This window comes from Ogataea polymorpha, assembly GCF_001664045.1.
Source record: "Ogataea polymorpha strain NCYC 495 leu1.1 chromosome Unknown OGAPOscaffold_3, whole genome shotgun sequence".
NCBI classification, from domain to species: Eukaryota; Fungi; Ascomycota; class Pichiomycetes; order Pichiales; family Pichiaceae; genus Ogataea; species Ogataea polymorpha.
This window is the reverse complement of record NW_017264700.1, coordinates 161,704-178,581: the sequence shown is the minus strand read 5'-3', so window position 1 is coordinate 178,581 and position 16,878 is coordinate 161,704. Positions and strand designations below refer to the sequence as shown.

General features: G+C 52.5%; 12 protein-coding genes across 12 annotated transcripts; 9 read left to right on the top strand and 3 right to left on the bottom strand.

Moving 5' to 3' along the window:
* Positions 1-168: 168 nt before the first annotated feature.
* Positions 169-2,415, top strand: OGAPODRAFT_86744 (uncharacterized protein; the record flags this gene model as incomplete). The annotated part of the gene is made up of 1 exon (XM_018356845.1): positions 169-2,415. The coding sequence occupies one exon, from the start codon at positions 169-171 to the stop codon at positions 1,690-1,692; it is 1,524 nt and encodes a 507-aa protein (XP_018211152.1). The 3' UTR covers positions 1,693-2,415.
* On the top strand, positions 1,738-2,352 carry OGAPODRAFT_7518 (uncharacterized protein; the record flags this gene model as incomplete). Its single annotated transcript, XM_018355984.1, has 1 exon — positions 1,738-2,352. The coding sequence occupies one exon, from the start codon at positions 1,738-1,740 to the stop codon at positions 2,350-2,352; it is 615 nt and encodes a 204-aa protein (XP_018211153.1).
* Positions 2,416-2,449: 34 nt separating the features above from the next.
* OGAPODRAFT_98969 (uncharacterized protein) lies at positions 2,450-2,833 on the top strand (the record flags this gene model as incomplete). The annotated part of the gene is made up of 1 exon (XM_018358059.1): positions 2,450-2,833. The coding sequence occupies one exon, from the start codon at positions 2,450-2,452 to the stop codon at positions 2,771-2,773; it is 324 nt and encodes a 107-aa protein (XP_018211151.1). The 3' UTR covers positions 2,774-2,833.
* A 162-nt stretch (positions 2,834-2,995) lies between these two features.
* Positions 2,996-5,930, top strand: OGAPODRAFT_93248 (uncharacterized protein; the record flags this gene model as incomplete). Its single annotated transcript, XM_018357305.1, has 1 exon — positions 2,996-5,930. One exon carries the CDS (start codon positions 2,996-2,998, stop codon positions 3,434-3,436), a length of 441 nt encoding a protein of 146 aa, XP_018211150.1. The 3' UTR covers positions 3,437-5,930.
* OGAPODRAFT_16015 (uncharacterized protein) lies at positions 3,017-5,933 on the bottom strand. The gene has a single exon (XM_018354121.1). It carries the CDS (start codon positions 5,477-5,479, stop codon positions 3,485-3,487), a length of 1,995 nt encoding a protein of 664 aa, XP_018211149.1. The 5' UTR covers positions 5,480-5,933; the 3' UTR covers positions 3,017-3,484.
* Positions 5,934-6,499: 566 nt separating this feature from the next.
* Positions 6,500-9,028, top strand: OGAPODRAFT_81980 (uncharacterized protein; the record flags this gene model as incomplete). The annotated part of the gene is made up of 2 exons (XM_018356584.1): positions 6,500-8,542; positions 8,567-9,028. 2 exons carry the CDS (start codon positions 6,500-6,502, stop codon positions 8,996-8,998), a joined length of 2,475 nt encoding a protein of 824 aa, XP_018211148.1. The 3' UTR covers positions 8,999-9,028.
* Positions 9,029-9,039: 11 nt separating this feature from the next.
* On the top strand, positions 9,040-9,530 carry OGAPODRAFT_86734 (uncharacterized protein). The gene has a single exon (XM_018356843.1). The coding sequence runs from the start codon at positions 9,259-9,261 to the stop codon at positions 9,490-9,492; it is 234 nt and encodes a 77-aa protein (XP_018211147.1). The 5' UTR covers positions 9,040-9,258; the 3' UTR covers positions 9,493-9,530.
* A 4-nt stretch (positions 9,531-9,534) lies between these two features.
* Positions 9,535-11,049, bottom strand: OGAPODRAFT_16013 (uncharacterized protein). Its single transcript, XM_018354120.1, has one exon. It carries the CDS (start codon positions 11,029-11,031, stop codon positions 9,547-9,549), a length of 1,485 nt encoding a protein of 494 aa, XP_018211146.1. The 5' UTR covers positions 11,032-11,049; the 3' UTR covers positions 9,535-9,546.
* Positions 11,050-11,114: 65 nt separating this feature from the next.
* Positions 11,115-11,681, top strand: OGAPODRAFT_93243 (uncharacterized protein; the record flags this gene model as incomplete). Its single annotated transcript, XM_018357304.1, has 1 exon — positions 11,115-11,681. One exon carries the CDS (start codon positions 11,115-11,117, stop codon positions 11,679-11,681), a length of 567 nt encoding a protein of 188 aa, XP_018211145.1.
* An 11-nt stretch (positions 11,682-11,692) lies between these two features.
* Positions 11,693-12,361, bottom strand: OGAPODRAFT_75834 (uncharacterized protein; the record flags this gene model as incomplete). The annotated part of the gene is made up of 1 exon (XM_018356088.1): positions 11,693-12,361. One exon carries the CDS (start codon positions 12,359-12,361, stop codon positions 11,723-11,725), a length of 639 nt encoding a protein of 212 aa, XP_018211144.1. The 3' UTR covers positions 11,693-11,722.
* Positions 12,362-12,525: 164 nt separating this feature from the next.
* OGAPODRAFT_16012 (uncharacterized protein) lies at positions 12,526-14,189 on the top strand. Its single transcript, XM_018354119.1, has 2 exons — positions 12,526-14,129; positions 14,162-14,189. Exon 1 carries the CDS (start codon positions 12,721-12,723, stop codon positions 13,861-13,863), a length of 1,143 nt encoding a protein of 380 aa, XP_018211143.1. The 5' UTR covers positions 12,526-12,720; the 3' UTR covers positions 13,864-14,129; positions 14,162-14,189.
* A 103-nt stretch (positions 14,190-14,292) lies between these two features.
* Positions 14,293-16,521, top strand: OGAPODRAFT_38456 (uncharacterized protein; the record flags this gene model as incomplete). The annotated part of the gene is made up of 1 exon (XM_018355361.1): positions 14,293-16,521. A coding segment is annotated over one exon (2,229 nt), but the record flags the coding sequence as incomplete, so codon positions are not given.
* Positions 16,522-16,878: the final 357 nt, after the last annotated feature.

Sequence of the window (16,878 nt, the reverse complement as noted above, 5' to 3'; positions counted from 1 at the left end):
TATCTATTTTCCTTGACATGACGGAGCTGAGTTCTTTGGAGGCAAGCCAAATTGCGGTGAAAGTGCTAAAGATAGATCCTGTCAATATATATCATCTCGCAAGTCCTTCTGCGGTGCAGGGATGCGATAAAAATATTCTTTAAATTTTTCTCTCATTATTTATCTAGCATGGCTACGCTAATTCCACCGCCCTCGAAGAAACAGAAGAAGGAGGCCCAGCTGCCTCGAGAGGTCGACATCGTTCCCAAGGATTTGCCTGATGTGCTGATTAAGTTCCAGGCGTCGGACTCGGGCGAGACCGTGGGAAGCTCTATTAGAGTGCCTGGAGGCATCACAGAAAGACAGCTCGAGGAATTACTGAACCAACTCCAGAACAACACGGATGAACCAGTCGCATACTCATTTGCCGTCCAGAATGGCGAGAACCTCATAGATGTGAAAGAAAACCTCTACTTTTCAGTGCTCAAGCCCGGAATCAAAACCACAGAGGACACCCTTACACTGGTTTTCACCCCCAGGGCCATCTTCAAGGTGCGTCCGGTGACGAGGTCTGCGGGGACCATCAGTGGACACGGGGCCACTATTCTGGCAGCCCAGTTCCCGCCAAACACCAGCGGCTACTTCGTGACCGGTGCGGGCGATTCCACCGCTAGACTTTGGGACTGCCACACGCAGACGATCAAGGCCACCATGAGTGGCCATTCTAACTGGGTTCTTTGTGTTGCGTACTCTCCATTCGGAGACGTTGTTGCTACTGGCTCGATGGATGGCAGTGTGCGGCTCTGGGATGGCAAGACTGGAGCCCCAATCGGATCCTCGCTTACTGGCCACTCAAAATTTGTGTCTTCCCTAGCCTGGGAGCCAGCACATTTGGTTCAACCAGGAGACAGCCCGCGGCTTGTTTCTGCCTCCAAGGATGGTACATTGAGATTATGGAACACAGCTCTGAAGCGTTGCGAGATGACGCTTTCTGGCCACTCGTCGTCGGTCTCATGTGTCAAATGGGGTGGCACCAATCTCATATATTCCGGATCTCACGATAAAACTATCAAAGTTTGGGACGCCAAAGAGGGCAAGTGCGTTCAGACTCTTAAGGCGCATGGACATTGGATTAATCACATAGCGCTTTCGACGGACTTTGCCCTTAGAAGCGGACCGTTTGACCATACGGGAACCGCGCCAAAAGACGACACAGAAAGACAGGCCAGAGCCCTGAAAAACTATGAAAAAGTGGCCAAAGTGGGCGGGAAAATTGTCGAGAGAATGGTTTCCGCAAGTGACGATTTTACCATGTTCCTTTGGGAGCCGGCAAAATCCAACAAGCCGATCTGCCGTATGACGGGCCACCAAAAACTGGTCAACCATGTCTCTTTCTCGCCGGACGGCCGCTACATCACGTCTGCCTCGTTTGACAACTCGGTTAAGCTGTGGGATGGACGGGATGGAAAGTTTCTAGCTACTTTCCGCGGCCATGTTGCAGCTGTCTACCAAACAGCGTGGTCCTCTGATAATAGATTACTGGTGAGTTGCTCCAAGGACACCACCCTCAAAGTCTGGGATGTGCGCACCAGAAAATTGCTTTCAGATTTGCCCGGCCATGCAGATGAGGTTTATGCGGTCGATTGGAGTTTAGACGGGGCCAGAGTGGTGAGTGGTGGTAAGGATAAAATGGTGCGCATCTGGACTCACTGATTAGGTAATCAGAAAAATTGGAAAATAAAGTTGGTAATTTCCACCATGACTAAAGTGTCACTGATAGTGGCAGCGCTGGTTCCCAAGTACGGAATTGGCTACAAGGGCCAGCTGCCGTGGGCATTGAAGGAGGAAATGCGGTATTTTCGCAGAATTACAACGCAGACGGCAGATAAAAATAAGAAAAACGCGGTTGTAATGGGCAGGAAAACTTGGGAATCGATCCCGGAACGGTTCCGTCCTTTGAAAGGAAGAGTAAATGTGGTTCTTACGCGTGATTTGAGCGCGTTTTCAAGCAAATATTCCGAGGAAGTGGCGAAGCATGGGAATAATGTCAAAATAGCAGATTCTCTAAAAAGCGCGCTCCAGACGCTGGACATGGACATCATTGAGGAGGTTTTTGTGATTGGCGGAGCTGAGCTCTATAACGACGTGCTTCGAACCACGCCAGAGCTGGTGGATAGACTCCTTTTGACGGAAGTCAGCACCGAGAAGGAACTAGAAATGGATGCCTTTATAAACGTCGGATCGCTCTGGAAAAGGGACGACCCGCAGGTGTGGAAGTCGTATCTGGCCAGCAAAGGGCTTGAAAACGAGTTCTCACAAGACAACCGCGAGGCTGACTTCCAGTTCAGCTACCATATCTATAGTCGGTGTTAGGTGTGTACGAGGGTTTCACGTGATGTGACCTGTGCCCTAAGAAAACTTTTGCTCGAATAAAATATTGAAAAATTATTTACCATAATTCTACATCAAGATGGCTGAATCACACAGACTCTACGTCAAGGGAAAGCACATCTCCTACCAAAGATCCAAGCACGTCACCAACCCAAACACCTCGCTCATCAAGATTGAGGGAGTTGCCAACGCTGACGAGGCCAAGTTCTACCTCGGTAAGAGAATCGCTTACGTTTACAGAGCCACCAAAGAGGTTAGAGGTTCCAAGATCAGATGTATCTGGGGAAAGGTTACCAGAACTCACGGAAACAACGGACTGGTGAGAGCACAATTCAAGAACAACTTGCCAGCAAAGACTTTCGGTGCTTCTGTCAGAATCATGTTGTACCCATCCAACATCTAAGCAGCTGAATGATAGCGAGCTATGAAGTATAATTAGAAGCAGACACAACGAAGAGTTGAAGAGGATATGTAAGACTAATAAACGTCTTTATGTTAGACCATCTCGCGGGCCGCTTTTCTGTGCCCCAAGTAGAGTAATCACTAAAACTGTTTACAACTCTACACCAGCATATAATGCTGAATCCTTCCACCCAATTTTGTAATCCTTAATTCTTTCCCCGCAATGATTCCTTGGGAAGGTTTATGGCCTTTTGGCCTGATGCTTACGTTCTTTGGGCTGTCTGGTGGTGCCATGAATGTCCTTTTTGTCAATTCCATCACCAGAAGCACAGAATCGTCGAAGTCCCCGCAGCTTGACGATAACAACGATCGTATACTTGTGAGGCCTAGGTTCAATACCGATCAATGGGATTCTTACATGGCTATTAGAGACCTGAGACTCACCGGTTCCTTTAGAGGCCAACAAGCTGAGCCAGAGGCACACGAATCATTCGAGACAAACTCGCTAGTCTTTGCCAGCGAACGGAAAAAGCCTTGGGTAGTGAGAAAACACCTCATCATGCGCAACACTCCTTCCAAGTGGATGAGCAGATACGACCCAGAACAGGCCAATAACATACAGTCCATGAACGAAGATTTCTTAAGGGGCATGAAGAAGAGCTAGAGGTGTGCTCGATGCTTATTTATTGTCATTAGACCTATTTATTATAACCTAAATTCTCACACTCCGCCGTTTGAAAAAATCCATCACCCGTTTGGCTGTCGAGTCCTTCTCCCGACGAGCACCCATAGTCATGCGCCTTTCGGCAACATCGTCTCTCTTGTTGCTTGGTTCTAGCACCTTGCGCGGTGGAATAATAGACTCTGAGGGTTGCAGCTCTTGCGAAAGATTATTACTCGAGTAGAACCCTAGCATGCTGAACCGCTTGAATTTTGGAGCGGATGTAGCAGACGCAGAAACACTTTTTCGGCTGTTGCGATTCTCCTTCTCGTGTCTGCGCTCAGAAATGCTCGACTGGCGACTAGGAGCACTGAGAGGGGCCATTATACCTGTCTTAAGCTCCGCCAACTCGTCGTCTTCTGAAACCTTCTTCACCGTGTCTTCCACTGCCGTAATAAGTTGCACTTGTTTCACCTCTCCTGCATGCTCAACTTTCTGTTCTCTGGCCGTTTCCACCTTGGCAGTCGACTCAGAGGACATAATTGGAGAGTTCGGAGTGGTGGTGGTGGATGAAATGGAGAAAATGTCGATTGCGTTCGACAAGGAGTCCAAAGCTGCGCTCTTGCGTTTCTCAGAGTCTTTCATGGTTTCGGTTTCTTCCTCCTTCTCTCCGTGATCAGACAATGTTGTCAGCACGCCGCTAGCACTGGCCTTGTCAAGGATAGGCTCAGTCGGCTGACACCATGAGTTGCGATGCTCTTTGATTGGCGACGAGGAATTTGAGCTAGCTCTATCGAATAGGGGGCGCGTCAAGCTTGTCTCGGAGGAATTAGCAGGGACAAGGAATGAAAGATCTGGAGAAGGGAACATGTAGCCCGAAGATGCTGTTGCAGGATGGTATGATGTTGGTCGTGGTCTGTTGGCCCTTGAAGGGAGCTTTGATGATATAGACGCTGTTGTCTGAGCTGAGTTCGGACAGTGAGATCCAGTGGACCTCGAAATTGGCGGGAGCAAAGGTGGCAACATGCTTCTTTCCGTTTGTTGGGCTGGGGACTCCGCTATAGTCTCGAAGCTGAGAGGAATATTGTTTGAAATAATGCTATTGCTACGCGATGTCCTTGTACCCTCGTTGAACGTGGCAGATCTTGGGACGGACGTCTTGAAGTCGCTCTGGATGCTTTTTCTGCGTGACACTTCGAACTTGTCTGCTTCCACGACAGCTTGCAGTACCAAGCTGGCCGATGATCCGGCTTTTTCACGGCCGCTGCGGTAGAGCTCATGTGGAGTGGTAGGAGAGTGGTAATTATCCGATCCCGATGAGATGGCAACCGTATGCGAGGTCTGGGGAGCAGCAGGATTCGAATACAATAGCGATGAGTTAGTTTTAGGTGCGAAGGATCTGCTGTGCGGCTTGTTAAGCATGAGGGAAGCTGAGCTTGGGTTTTCCATAAGGGAGAGTCTTCTGTTGATCTTGTCCTGTTGAGGCACGGCTTGTCTTGCTCTTGTGTAGTTTCTATCCCATTCAGAAGGCGTCACAGACAAGAATGGTGCATGTGGAGCCAACCACACGTGCGCCCTCACTTGCTTCAAATCTATCCGCTTCTTTGGGTTTGGGACGATTATCTTACGGAGCAAATCTCTGGAGGTTGGCTGAATGTACTCTGGAAAAGTCAATGGAGTCGTGGTGATATAATGATACAGTCTGGCGATGTTGTCACCATCGGGATTTTGAGGATCGTCATCAAATGGGAGATATCCGGCCAACATAGCATAGAGAATCACACCGCAGGACCAAACGTCTACCTTACGGCCCTCGTATGGCTCGCTGCTGACAACTAATTCAGGGGCAGCATAACATGGCGACCCACAGCTGGTTTTCATAAGGTCTGTGCTTCTGAAAGTATTGACAAACCCGAAATCGGTGATGATTATGTTCTTGTGCTTGTCCAACAAAAGGTTCTCCAGCTTCAAGTCTCGATGCACAATGCCTTTCGAGTGCATGTAATCGACACCAGACACTAGCTGTGCGAAGAGGCGACACGCCATCGACTCCTTCAGATAACGATGCTCAAGAATATAGTCAAAGAGTTCCCCACCAGACGCGTATTCAAGCACTATACCAATGTACTTCTCGTTCTGTAGCACCTCTTCTAGCCTCACGATGTTGGGGTGGGCAAGCCGTTTCAGGGCATTGATCTCACGATGGACCTTGTTTTCCTTTTCAGAGCCCTTTGGAATTGAGTCTCTGCGAATCAATTTAATGGCGGCCTGCGAGGGATGCTTGCCGTCTTTGCGCCAGCCGAGCTTCACCTTGCCAAACTCGCCTTCGCCCAAAGTAGATCCCAAGACGTAGGCTCCAAATCTCACTTCCTTTGCAGTTCTTCTCTTTGTCCCAGAACTCATGCTCAATCGAGAGCTTCTGGACGTCGGAGGCACACTCATTACGGATGTTGCGTAGGTTTCACCTGGTTGATATAGTGTTTTGTTGTTATGAGTCAAAAAGAGGTGTTGTAAAGTGAATCAAGGACGATCGACGAAGGGAGTTATGGTGGGAATAGTTTCAAATTTTTCGGGAGGGAAAAACATAAACATACGCCAAAGGTTGTTTATTTTTTGCCAATCCAGGAAGAAAAAAGGGGGGGCCAAACCTTTTTGTGAGGCTAGTTGCTTGTATCGAGATTAGTCTGCAACTTTGAAACACGCTTAGGAATAATGTTCCGGGTCTGTGCGTGGAAGACACCGGCTTAGTGAGATAGCTGCGTCATGTCACTTGGTGATTATGTAAGCAGACAATCGCCGAACACCTCCAGAATTTGCGATATATGTACTGTGACCACTACAGTCTTGCTCCACCACCCCGTTGGGCAGATGTGACCGGTCAGGCGCACATGTTGCAGAGATGAAGAGCGATCAACTACCTTATATTTTTAAGGGCTATGTGGTGTACGGGTGTGCTGATTTCACGGCAGCGACGCGTCGGCCATGCCAGTATCTCACGCGTCTCATTTCCCGAATCTGGAAATATGCACGAAATTTGCAACAAAATCTTCTCCCTCCTTTCTTCTCATGGACGGAATCGTTGAAGCTGCCGACGCTGTTTTTGGTGAGCGTGTGAGAGTGTTCCAGGAGTTTCTGGACGCAGACCTCGACTCACAAACAGACTATAAAGATGCCATCAAACTCATGTTGCAAAAAGGCGAGCGTCGTCTTGCCGTGTCGATCGACGAGTTACGCGAGTTTAATGCGGATTTTGCCAACGGACTCTTGAACCACCCGGCCGACTATCTGCCTGCTGCAGAGACGGCTTTGAGAGAAACGGTTCTGGCTCTTTTCAACGCGTACGAGTACACGCAGATGGAGGTGACACAGGACTCTGACTTCTATCTGGCTTTCCGTGGCGCTTTCGGAGCTCATCAGCTGACCCCTCGCTCTATTAACTCCTCTTTCCTGTCCAAGATGGTTTCTGTGGAAGGAATTGTGACTCGCGCTTCTCTTATTCGCCCCAAGATTATAAAATCTGTGCACTACTGTGAGGCCACGGAAAAATTCCACGCCAGAGAATACCGCGACCAAACCACGAGTTTCAACCCAATTACCACCTCGGCCAATTATCCGACAGAGGACCCGGACGGAAACAAGCTGATAACCGAATACGGCTACTCCAAGTACAGAGACCACCAGACTGTTGCTATCCAAGAACTGCCCGAGTTTGCACCTGCTGGTCAGTTGCCACGTTCGGTGGATGTCATTCTGGATGACGATCTGGTCGACAAAGTCAAGCCGGGAGACCGAGTGCAGGTGATCGGTGTGTTCCGGTCGCTAGGAGGCGGGCAGAACAACAGCTCGGCGTTCAGAGTGGTCATTCTGGGCAACTCTCTATACCCATTACATGCCCGGTCCTCGTCGGTTCAGGCTGTTGAGAAAATCACCGATTATGACATCAGAGACATCAACAAGCTCGCCAAAAAGAAAGATATTTTCGAAATCATGTCGCAGTCGCTTGCTCCGTCCATTTACGGCCACGAGTATATCAAAAAAGCTGTTTTGCTAATGCTTCTTGGTGGAGAAGAAAAGAACTTGCCCAACGGCACACATTTGCGTGGAGATATCAACCTGCTTCTGGTGGGTGATCCGTCCACCGCCAAGTCGCAGATCCTGCGGTTTGTGCTCAACACTGCGGCCTTAGCCATTGCAACCACTGGTCGTGGTTCCTCTGGTGTTGGTTTGACAGCTGCGGTGACCACCGACAAAGAGACTGGCGAGAGACGGCTGGAAGCCGGTGCGATGGTTCTTGCAGACAGGGGAGTGGTGTGTATCGACGAGTTCGACAAGATGAGTGACGTCGACCGTGTGGCGATCCACGAAGTTATGGAGCAACAAACCATCACAATTTCCAAAGCAGGGATTCACACCTCGCTCAATGCCAGATGTTCGGTCATTGCTGCTGCCAACCCGGTCTACGGCCAGTACGACACGTTCAAGTCGCCGCAGCAGAATATTGCGCTTCCCGATTCGCTGCTCTCACGTTTCGATTTGCTGTTTGTGGTGACAGACGACATTTCGGACGAACGAGACAGACAGATCAGTGAGCACGTGCTGCGGATGCACAGGTATCTTCCTAATGGCTACGCGGAGGGAGAACCGATCAGAGAGCGTCCTGCCGTGACCCTGGCTGTTGGTGACCGGCCTTTGGAGCCAGAGGAAGAAAACACCGATGTTTTCGAAAAGTTCAACCCGCTACTCCACGCGGGAGCTGCCGAGGCCTCGAAGGGCAAGACCCCGCAGATAGTGACGATACCGTTTCTGAAGAAGTACATCCAGTACGCCAAGCAGAGAATCCATCCTGTTTTGACCAAGAATGCCACAAACATGATTGTGGACATCTACGCCGAGTTGCGGAACGACGACAACACCAAGAACGCCAGAACGACGCCGATCACGGCAAGAACGCTCGAGACTTTGATCAGACTGTCTACCGCGCACGCCAAGGTGCGTCTTTCGCAGACCGTGGACTTGAAAGACGTGAAGGTGGCGCAGGAACTGCTGAGATTTGCTCTGTTCAAAGAGAAAATGAGCAAGCGCAACGCACCGCAGAAAAAGAAGCGTAAGGTCGACGTTGACGTTCTGGCCGAGAGCGATAGCGACGAGGAGAGCGAGTTCGAGTCTGAGACCGAGGCCGACGAGGTTATTGGCAACAAGATCTTGACAAGAAGACAGAAGGCGTTGCAGCAGATCCACGAGGACCAGCAGGTGAACGAGCACGAGATGGAGGATCTGGCCAAAGACGTCGAGTCGCAGCATCTGGGAGAGGTTCCGGTTTCGCGGGCCGTCAACACCGTGGGTCTTTCGCCGGCCAGATACGAGTTATTCAAGAAGACTGTTTCTTCGGTGTTCATGGCGAACCCTGGCGTTGAGGAGTTCAAGAGCGATGCTTTGCTACAGATGATTAACACCGAGCTGTCACAGGAGGATCAGTTCACTGTGCAAGAGGCGGAAAGAGCAATTGATAGGATGGAGGCCGAAAATATTGTCATGGCCAGTGAGGGCAGTATATGGAGAATCTAGAAAATGAAGTAATTTAAATTAAATAAAGTTTAATGTCAGTGGGGCCTTCTGGAAGAAAGATTATTTTAGATGAGGACGGCAAGCCGTGTCGCTCGTGTAACACGCTGCTGGACTTCAAGGCGGTGACCAAGTCGACGACCAAGACCGTGGCCGACGACTGTCCTCCGGACGTGGAGCAGCTGGGCCGGTCCACCTGGACGTTTCTGCACTCTGTTGCTGCCAGGTATCCGGAACAGGCATCGGAAGAACAACAGGAGGACATGAAGACGTTTCTGCGTGTGTTTGGCAACATTTACCCATGCTGGTTCTGTGCCAAAGACTTCAGACAGTACATGGAGAAGGACAAGCCCAAGGTGCGCACACAGGAGGAATTTGGCAAATGGCTGTGCGACGCGCACAACGAGGTGAACGAGAAGCTGGGAAAGAAGAAGTTTGACTGCAATTTGTGGAAAGAGCGTTGGAAAGACGGCTGGAAAGACGGCAGATGTGATTAGATGAAAACTGTAATTATATTTGTACATAGGTGATAATATATCAGGGATAATACATCAGGTGTAGAGAGAAAGGTTGAGCGGCACCGAGCTGCCCCTCCCGGATGGGTATAGTTTCTGTTTGTTTTCGAAACGTCTTGGTTTTGGCAGGTCTGTCTCGTTTGTGAAGTGGAACCGCGACTCGTCGATCTGGATCCTCGTCGAGGTGGCCGGAGCGCCGATGGTGTAGATCGAGGCGTCGATCTTGCGCAAGTCCGACCCGACCGCCTGCTGGGTGTTGATTTTGCTCTCGTCGGACACTTTCGAGCGCGAGAACGTGAATCTGTGTTTGGACTCTGCTGACGGTGGAGGTGGCGGTGGAGCTTTTTTCGTGACTGGCACCGCCGGAGCAGACACTTTTGGGGGTGCCGGCGCGGCCGTCGGTTCCACAGATGGAGTGTACGTCGGCGAGGGGGGGGCCGGCGCTGGCGGTGCAGGAGCTGGAGGAGGCGGTGGAGTCGGCAAAGCAGCGGACGCAGAAGGAGGAGATGGTGCTGTGGAAGCAGGAACAGGTGGCTGTGGAGGTGCCGGAGGTGCTGGAGGTGCTGGCGGAGGCGTAGGTGGGGCCGATGATTTTGGCATGCCAGGCACTGGCGGCGCCGGAGGTGCTGCTGCAGGGGTAGGCGGGGCGGGAGGCACGGCTGGACTCTTATCCAGCTCCTTGGGAGCAGCCGGTACTGGCGGCGCGGCCATGGAGGGCACGGCAGGGGCCTGTTGCTGCGGTGGTTTTGCTATCTTTATGTCCTCCTCGCTGACAACGTGCGAGTCGTCTCTTCTGGCGTTGATCTCTGCTAGGAACGGAAGAGCGCCCGGAGAAGGTGCAGAGGTGGCAGCCGGAGTAGGCAGTTTCGACAGCCCGGAAGGGGTGTTCTGTGGGCGTGTTGCTGGGGCAGATGGAATTGGTGGTGGAGGAGGAACTGTTGATGACGAAGGTGGGGGAGGAGCAGACGTGGGCGGCAAGGGAGGTGCCGGAGCAGCCGAAGAGGAAAGCGGAGGAGGCGCCGGTGCCGTTGAGGAAGGCATGGGAGGCGGCGGCGGAGCCGCAGACGAGGGTATTGGCGGCGGTGGGCCAGGAACAGGAGGTGCCGAGGACGCAGGTGCTGCTGGCACTGGAGGCGCAATTCCCGGGACGGGAGGCGCACTCTTGCTTTTGGAGTCGCGTCTGGGGCGTGCCGAGGGCACCGCCGGTGTTGCTGGGGCTGCCGACGCTTTAGCGGTGTCACCTCTGTGTCTGAGTTTAGGCATTCCACCGGCAAAGATATCGCCCAATTGCGGCACTCCGACCGGGACTGCTGGCGCAGAGGGCACAGCTGGCGCGCTGGGGGTGCTCATTGCTGGGGAAGACGAGGCGGATTCCACAAGGCCACCGACCATGGGCTTCGACCGGTCGTTGGTGATAGCCTTTCTGAGGGCTTTGCCCTTGCGGATGTCGCCAAGCAGTGCGTCTCTATCTGGAGTCACCTTGGGCAGTTTGGCCGGCGCCTGTGAAGGCGGCCCGCCCATTGGCGGTGCCGGAGGAGGAGGTGGTGGCGGAGGAGCTGACATGGAATATTACAAAAAACATCTCAGCACCGGAAAATTTTACTATGTGGCGACGGTTTTACAGTCTCAACAGGACGCTGTTGGTGAGCAAGCTGCCATTCGACGTGACGGAGCAGCAGGTCGGCGACGTCTTCAAGGTACTGGGCGGGGTTCACGACGTGCGGCTCGTCAAGGAAAAGGGCAAGTTCAAGGGATACGGCTACGTTGAGTTCGAGAGCGAGGAGCAGGCCCGTGCCGCCAAAGTGCAGATGCAGGGCCGTGTGATCAAAAACCTGCCGATCCGACTGGATCTGCGCAGCGAGGTGGAACAGCGTCGCAACTATCTGGACGAGAAAAAGTACGAGATTCTGATGGTAAGAAACCTGCCTTATGAGGCGACCGAGGACGAGGTGATGAAACTGTTTGCGCCGCTGCATGCGATTCGATGCGGGCTTGCCAAGGCGCCGATCACCAACAAGTGTCTGGGATACGGGTTTGTGCGGTTTTTGAGCCCCGAGCTGGCACTTGAGGCGATCAAGAGGATCAAGAAAAGTCCGTTGTTCTTGAAAGACAGACGGCTCAAGGTGGGATTTGCGCAGAAAAAAGAGGACGGATACAAGTACATAGTGTAATACAATCATACGCAATTATCTGATCATTAGACTATATACAGCTAGTTCTCTCTAACGACACCAACCTTGGCAGGACGGAGAACTCTTCCATTGAGCTCGAATCCCGGTTGCTGGACGTGGAACACTGTGCCAGGCTCCTTGCCCTCCACAGGCGCCTGGAAAGTGGCCTCGTGGCGGTTTGGATCAAACGGCTCGTCGATAGGGTCGATCTTGCTCAGACCGTGTCTGGCGAGCGTCTTCTCAAAAACGTCTCTGGTCATCTTCACACCCTCGTAAAGCTGTGAGACCTCCTGGTTGCTCTTCAAAGTTTCCTCCTTGACGGCGTTCAGAGCATGTCCAAAGTTATCAATACTTTCCAAAAGGTCCTTGGCAAACTGCTGCAGAGCAAAGTCCTTGGCTTTTTGCATTTCTCTCTTGGTGGTCTCTTGCAAATTTCTGAAATCAGCCACAGAACGCACGTATCTGTCCTTGAGCTCGGCACACTCCTTGTCCTTGGCAAGCAACTTCTCCTTGATGGAGGCGAGCTCCGACTCCAGAGAGGCAATCGACTTTTCGCCGCCGGCCTGGGTAGCCTCTGCAGCCTCCTTCTTGGCCTCGTTTTTGGCCTCGTTCAGCCACACGCGACCGGTCGAAAAACCACGGTATCCTCTTGTTCCTTGTCTGACTGCTCTGACCCACATTCTGGTTGAGAAAATATTGGTGAAATGTTTTTCTTGTTTTTTTTTTACCCGGCATGTCTTCTGTTCAGTTCGGAAACGACTACTACGACTCACTCCAAACGCTCACGTTCAATTCGCGGCCCATCATAGAGAGCCACACGCAGCTGGCGCAGGAGAACGTGGAGCATGCGGCGGAAATCGTTAAGGCTGTAGAGAAGCGGATCTCAAAAGCCATTCCCACACAGAAACTGTTCGCCCTTTATCTTCTAGACTCGATATGTAAAGTGGTTGGCAGTCCGTATACTCGGCTTTTTAGCATAAACCTGTATAAGACGTTTACACAGACATACTCGCTTGTCGACGACCCGACCCGCGTCAAAATGATCAAGCTATTCAAGACATGGAAGATGGCTAACCCAGTAACGGGAATGCCCCTATTCAACGATGACCAGCTGGACCTCATCGAGAAGTTTCTTATTCGTGCCACCGCCAACAATAAGGTCGAGGAGCCGCTTTCCAAAGAAGTCCTGCTTAAGGACATCGACGACCTGAAACGAATGGTTGGCCAGCGACTCAACAGAGGCGCCGACCAGAAAACAAAGCAGCGCTTCGAGCTTCTTGACCAGCTGCGCAACATCATCTCGCAGCCGGCTCAGATCCCCGTCCAGCAGCTCGAAGTGGTACGGAGACAGCTCGCAGGAATCCGTGAAGACGAGTACAGAAGAGCCCAGCCACCGCCGTTTGCTCAGCCGGTTCCGACAGCCCCACCGGGTCCAGCGTCGCTGCCCAACATCCCTCCTGTGCCAGCATCGCTTCCAAAGATCCCTCCGCCGGCCCCGACCGCAGCTCCTGCCCCAGGTCCTGCCGTGTTCTCCACGCCTGAGTTGCAGAAGCTTCTAGGACTCAACCCAGCAAAAGCTCTCACTCCTCAGCCGTCTTTGCAGCAGCCGGCTCCCGCGTCTTCTGGCTTTGTGATGTTGTCGATTGAGCTGAGCCAGGTGCTACTCAACAACCACAAGCCAACGGCAGACGAGATCTCTCTAATCTACTCTTCCAAGCCGAACCAGTGCTCGAACTGTCCGAAGCGTTTCGCCAGCACGCCAGAAGGCGCCATAGCACGCCAGCAGCACTTAGACTGGCACTTTCGTACAAATAAGAAATTGAAAGACACGGGTAAACAGCTCTACAACAGGGCGTGGTATTTGAACGACGCAAAGTGGATCGAGTTCAAGGAAGACGAGATAGTGGGGTACACGTCAGACACTCTGGAAACCAACCGAGTGGTGGTTAAGGAGGCTCTGTCCGAGGAGGAGGTCAACAAGCAGATAGTTGCCATTCCGGAAGATAGCGATAACGAGACGGTGTGTGGAATCTGTAGAGAAAAATTAGTTGGAGTGTTTGACGACGAGATGGGCGAATGGATATGGCGTAACGCCATAGAGAAAAAGGGCAGAGTGTACCATTATAGCTGCTGGGTGGAGACGAAGGGCAACCTCAGAGACCGGTCGCCTGAGCGGAAGTAAGTCTGTGTGGGTCCTGTGCTCCCAATTCTCCTCGCGATAGATAAGTAGTCATAATAAAAGTCACATTGAGTGGATAATAAATAAGTCTTGGTGTACGGCAGAAACCTCAATGTTTGTGTTCCTGGCTTTCTTTGGCAAACCTGGGGGCTATAAAATCCTCGTAGACACTCACCACCACAAACGCAGCCACGCCGAGTCCAAGTCCCGGCAGTGCGCCTTTAAACCGCTGTGTCTTATGAAACACTCCTTCGTATCTCCATGCATCTCTGCGTTAGTAGCCACTCGAAAAAATAATTACCTTTTCGTCCAAGGATCGTTTGGTTGAGCCATCCCCTCAATTTAGCTTAAAAATATAATAAAATCTAAAGGTGCGAAAAATAATGAAAAAAAAATATTTCAACTCCATCTGTCATGTCTGACAACATCGCAGAGTCTCTCCTGAGTGAGCTGAGACGCGGCGAGTACACCTGTCTGGTCTGCACGGGTGAGATGGACAAATCCTCGAAGATCTGGTCTTGCCACCACTGCTACAGGGCCTTCGATCTGTCCTGCATCCGAGATTGGGCCAAAAGAGGATCATCCACCGCGAAAGACCGTTCTTGGCGATGTCCTTCCTGCAACAACACCCACTTCAAGCTCCCCAAACAGTACACCTGCTGGTGCGGCAAGGTGCTGAACCCGCCCGAAAACGAGTTCGAGCCCCATTCCTGCGGCCAGACCTGCAACTCGCCGCTACCAAACTGTGTCCATGGCTGCTCTTTTCCTTGCCACCCGGGACCGCATATCAAGAAGTGCACGGCCATGGGACCTGTGATGAAATGCAGCTGTGGATCTGCCGAACGGCAGCTCCCCTGCGCGTTGACTCCCTACAAGACGGGCTGGTCATGTTCCCGGCCCTGCGACGACCTGATGCCATGCAATTTGCACACATGCGGCCGCAGCTGCCACGCTGGTCTATGTGGTCCTTGTGAAAAACCCATCACCGGCCGATGCTATTGCGGAAAACACACTGCCTCGCTCAAGTGCCACGAGCGTGCTCCGCTGCGGTCTCACACGGCAACTGCGCAGTGGACGGGCTGTTTCCAGTGCGACGAGGTCTGCGATGACTCGCTCGACTGCGGGAACCACAGATGCACAGAACCCTGTCATGCAAAGACACCCAACGGCCACAAGTGTCCGCGGTCGCCAGCCCTGCTCACCCACTGTCCATGTGGAAAGCACAAGCTGGATCAGCTCGCCTCTCCAAGAAAGTCCTGTTTGGAACCCGTGCCGACGTGCGGAGAGACATGCGGCAAAAAGCTGGAATGCGGCCATACGTGCTACTGGCCTTGTCACGAAGGTGAGTGTGCGCCTTGTTACGCGGTGGTGGACTCTAAGTGTCGCTGCAACTATACCCAGTACTCGGTAGCCTGCAAACTGGCGCAGCAGGGCTATGTCCCTGCGTGCAACCACAAATGCCAGGCTTTAATGAGCTGTCGACGCCACAGATGCTTGGAAGTCTGCTGCGAGTACGAGCCGGTGGCTGCTGTGCGCGAGCGAAACAGACTCAAGGGAATTAGAAGGAACACCATCGACGCGCGCAGCACGGCAGACCAGATGACGATCGAGGCGGTCCATGTGTGCACGCGTGAGTGCGGCAAGCTGCTTTCGTGCGGCAAACATCACTGTCAGATGACCTGCCATCTGGGGCCCTGTCGGCCGTGTCTGGAGTCCTCGTCCGAGGACCTGGTGTGCCACTGCGGCCAGACGATTGTTTCCGCTCCTGTGCGGTGCGGAACCAAACTCCCCGTGTGCTTGAACCAGTGTCAACGGCCAACTAAATGCGGACACCGGCCTGAGATCCACAACTGCCACGAGGACGACAAGGAGTGTCCTCGGTGCACGGAGCGCGTGACAAAGTACTGCCAATGCTCGAAACGCATCGAGATCAACAACGCCATGTGCTACCAGACGGTTGTTTCGTGCGGCCGTGTCTGCAACGAGCTTCTTCCTTGTGGCAGCCACAGATGCCCTAAAATATGCCATCCGCCGGGACAGTGCCAGACAAAATGCACAAGCCAATGCGGGAAGCCGCGCGCATGCGGCCATCCGTGCCGCCAGGTGTGCCACGCACCGAAAGAGTGCAACGAGTCGATCCCATGCCAAGAACGGGTCACCGTCCATTGCGGTTGCAAACGGCTCTCGCGCACCGTTTTGTGCTCCTTGAACACAGAGCCGCTGGAGTGCGACGAGGAGTGCGAATTGGAACAAAGAAACAGACAGCTACTGAGCGCGCTCACAGACGTGTCCGACGCGCCGATGGAAGGCGACCTTGTGTCGCGGTTCCTGCTTCTCGAAAAAACCTATACACCGTACGTTCTGTCACTGTACTCGCAGCAAAAAGTGTGGTGCGAGAGCATAGAGCAGATTCTGCAAAAGCTCGTTTCGCGCGAGCTCGGCAGGCAGACGTACCATTTCCGTCCGATGAAAAAGCTGCAGCGGAAATTCATCCATGAGCTGGCCGAAACGTACAAGCTCTACAGTGAGAGCCAAGACCCAGAGCCCAAAAGGAGCGTTTTTGTGAGACTGCAGGCGAGCTCAAGACTGCCCAAGATCGGGCTGAAGGAGGCGTTGTTTGTGTCGGAGAGGATGAAAGAGAAAGAGAGAAAAAAACGCGAGCGCGCACTCCAAATTGAAGAGCTGCGGCAGCAGAGTGCCGAGTTCAACGCCATAGTCGTGAAAGACCCGTTCATGGGCATGACTGCAGAGAAGCTCGCAGCAGAGCTTCCTGAAGAGTTGTCTGTAAAGTGGCTTATGGACTCGTTTGTGATTTATGGGGACTTTGGCGAGTCCCAACTGCGTGCGTTGAAACCAGAAATTAAGGAAGTTCTCACGAGTAAGAACCTTGCCATGGACTGTGCTCTGGCCAAGACTGACACTCCGCGTACATTGATCTATGATGTGGAGCAGACCACTGAACTGCCAGCCGAAACAAAACTGGAACCGGTCCCCAACAGACTGCTCATCAGTACCTCT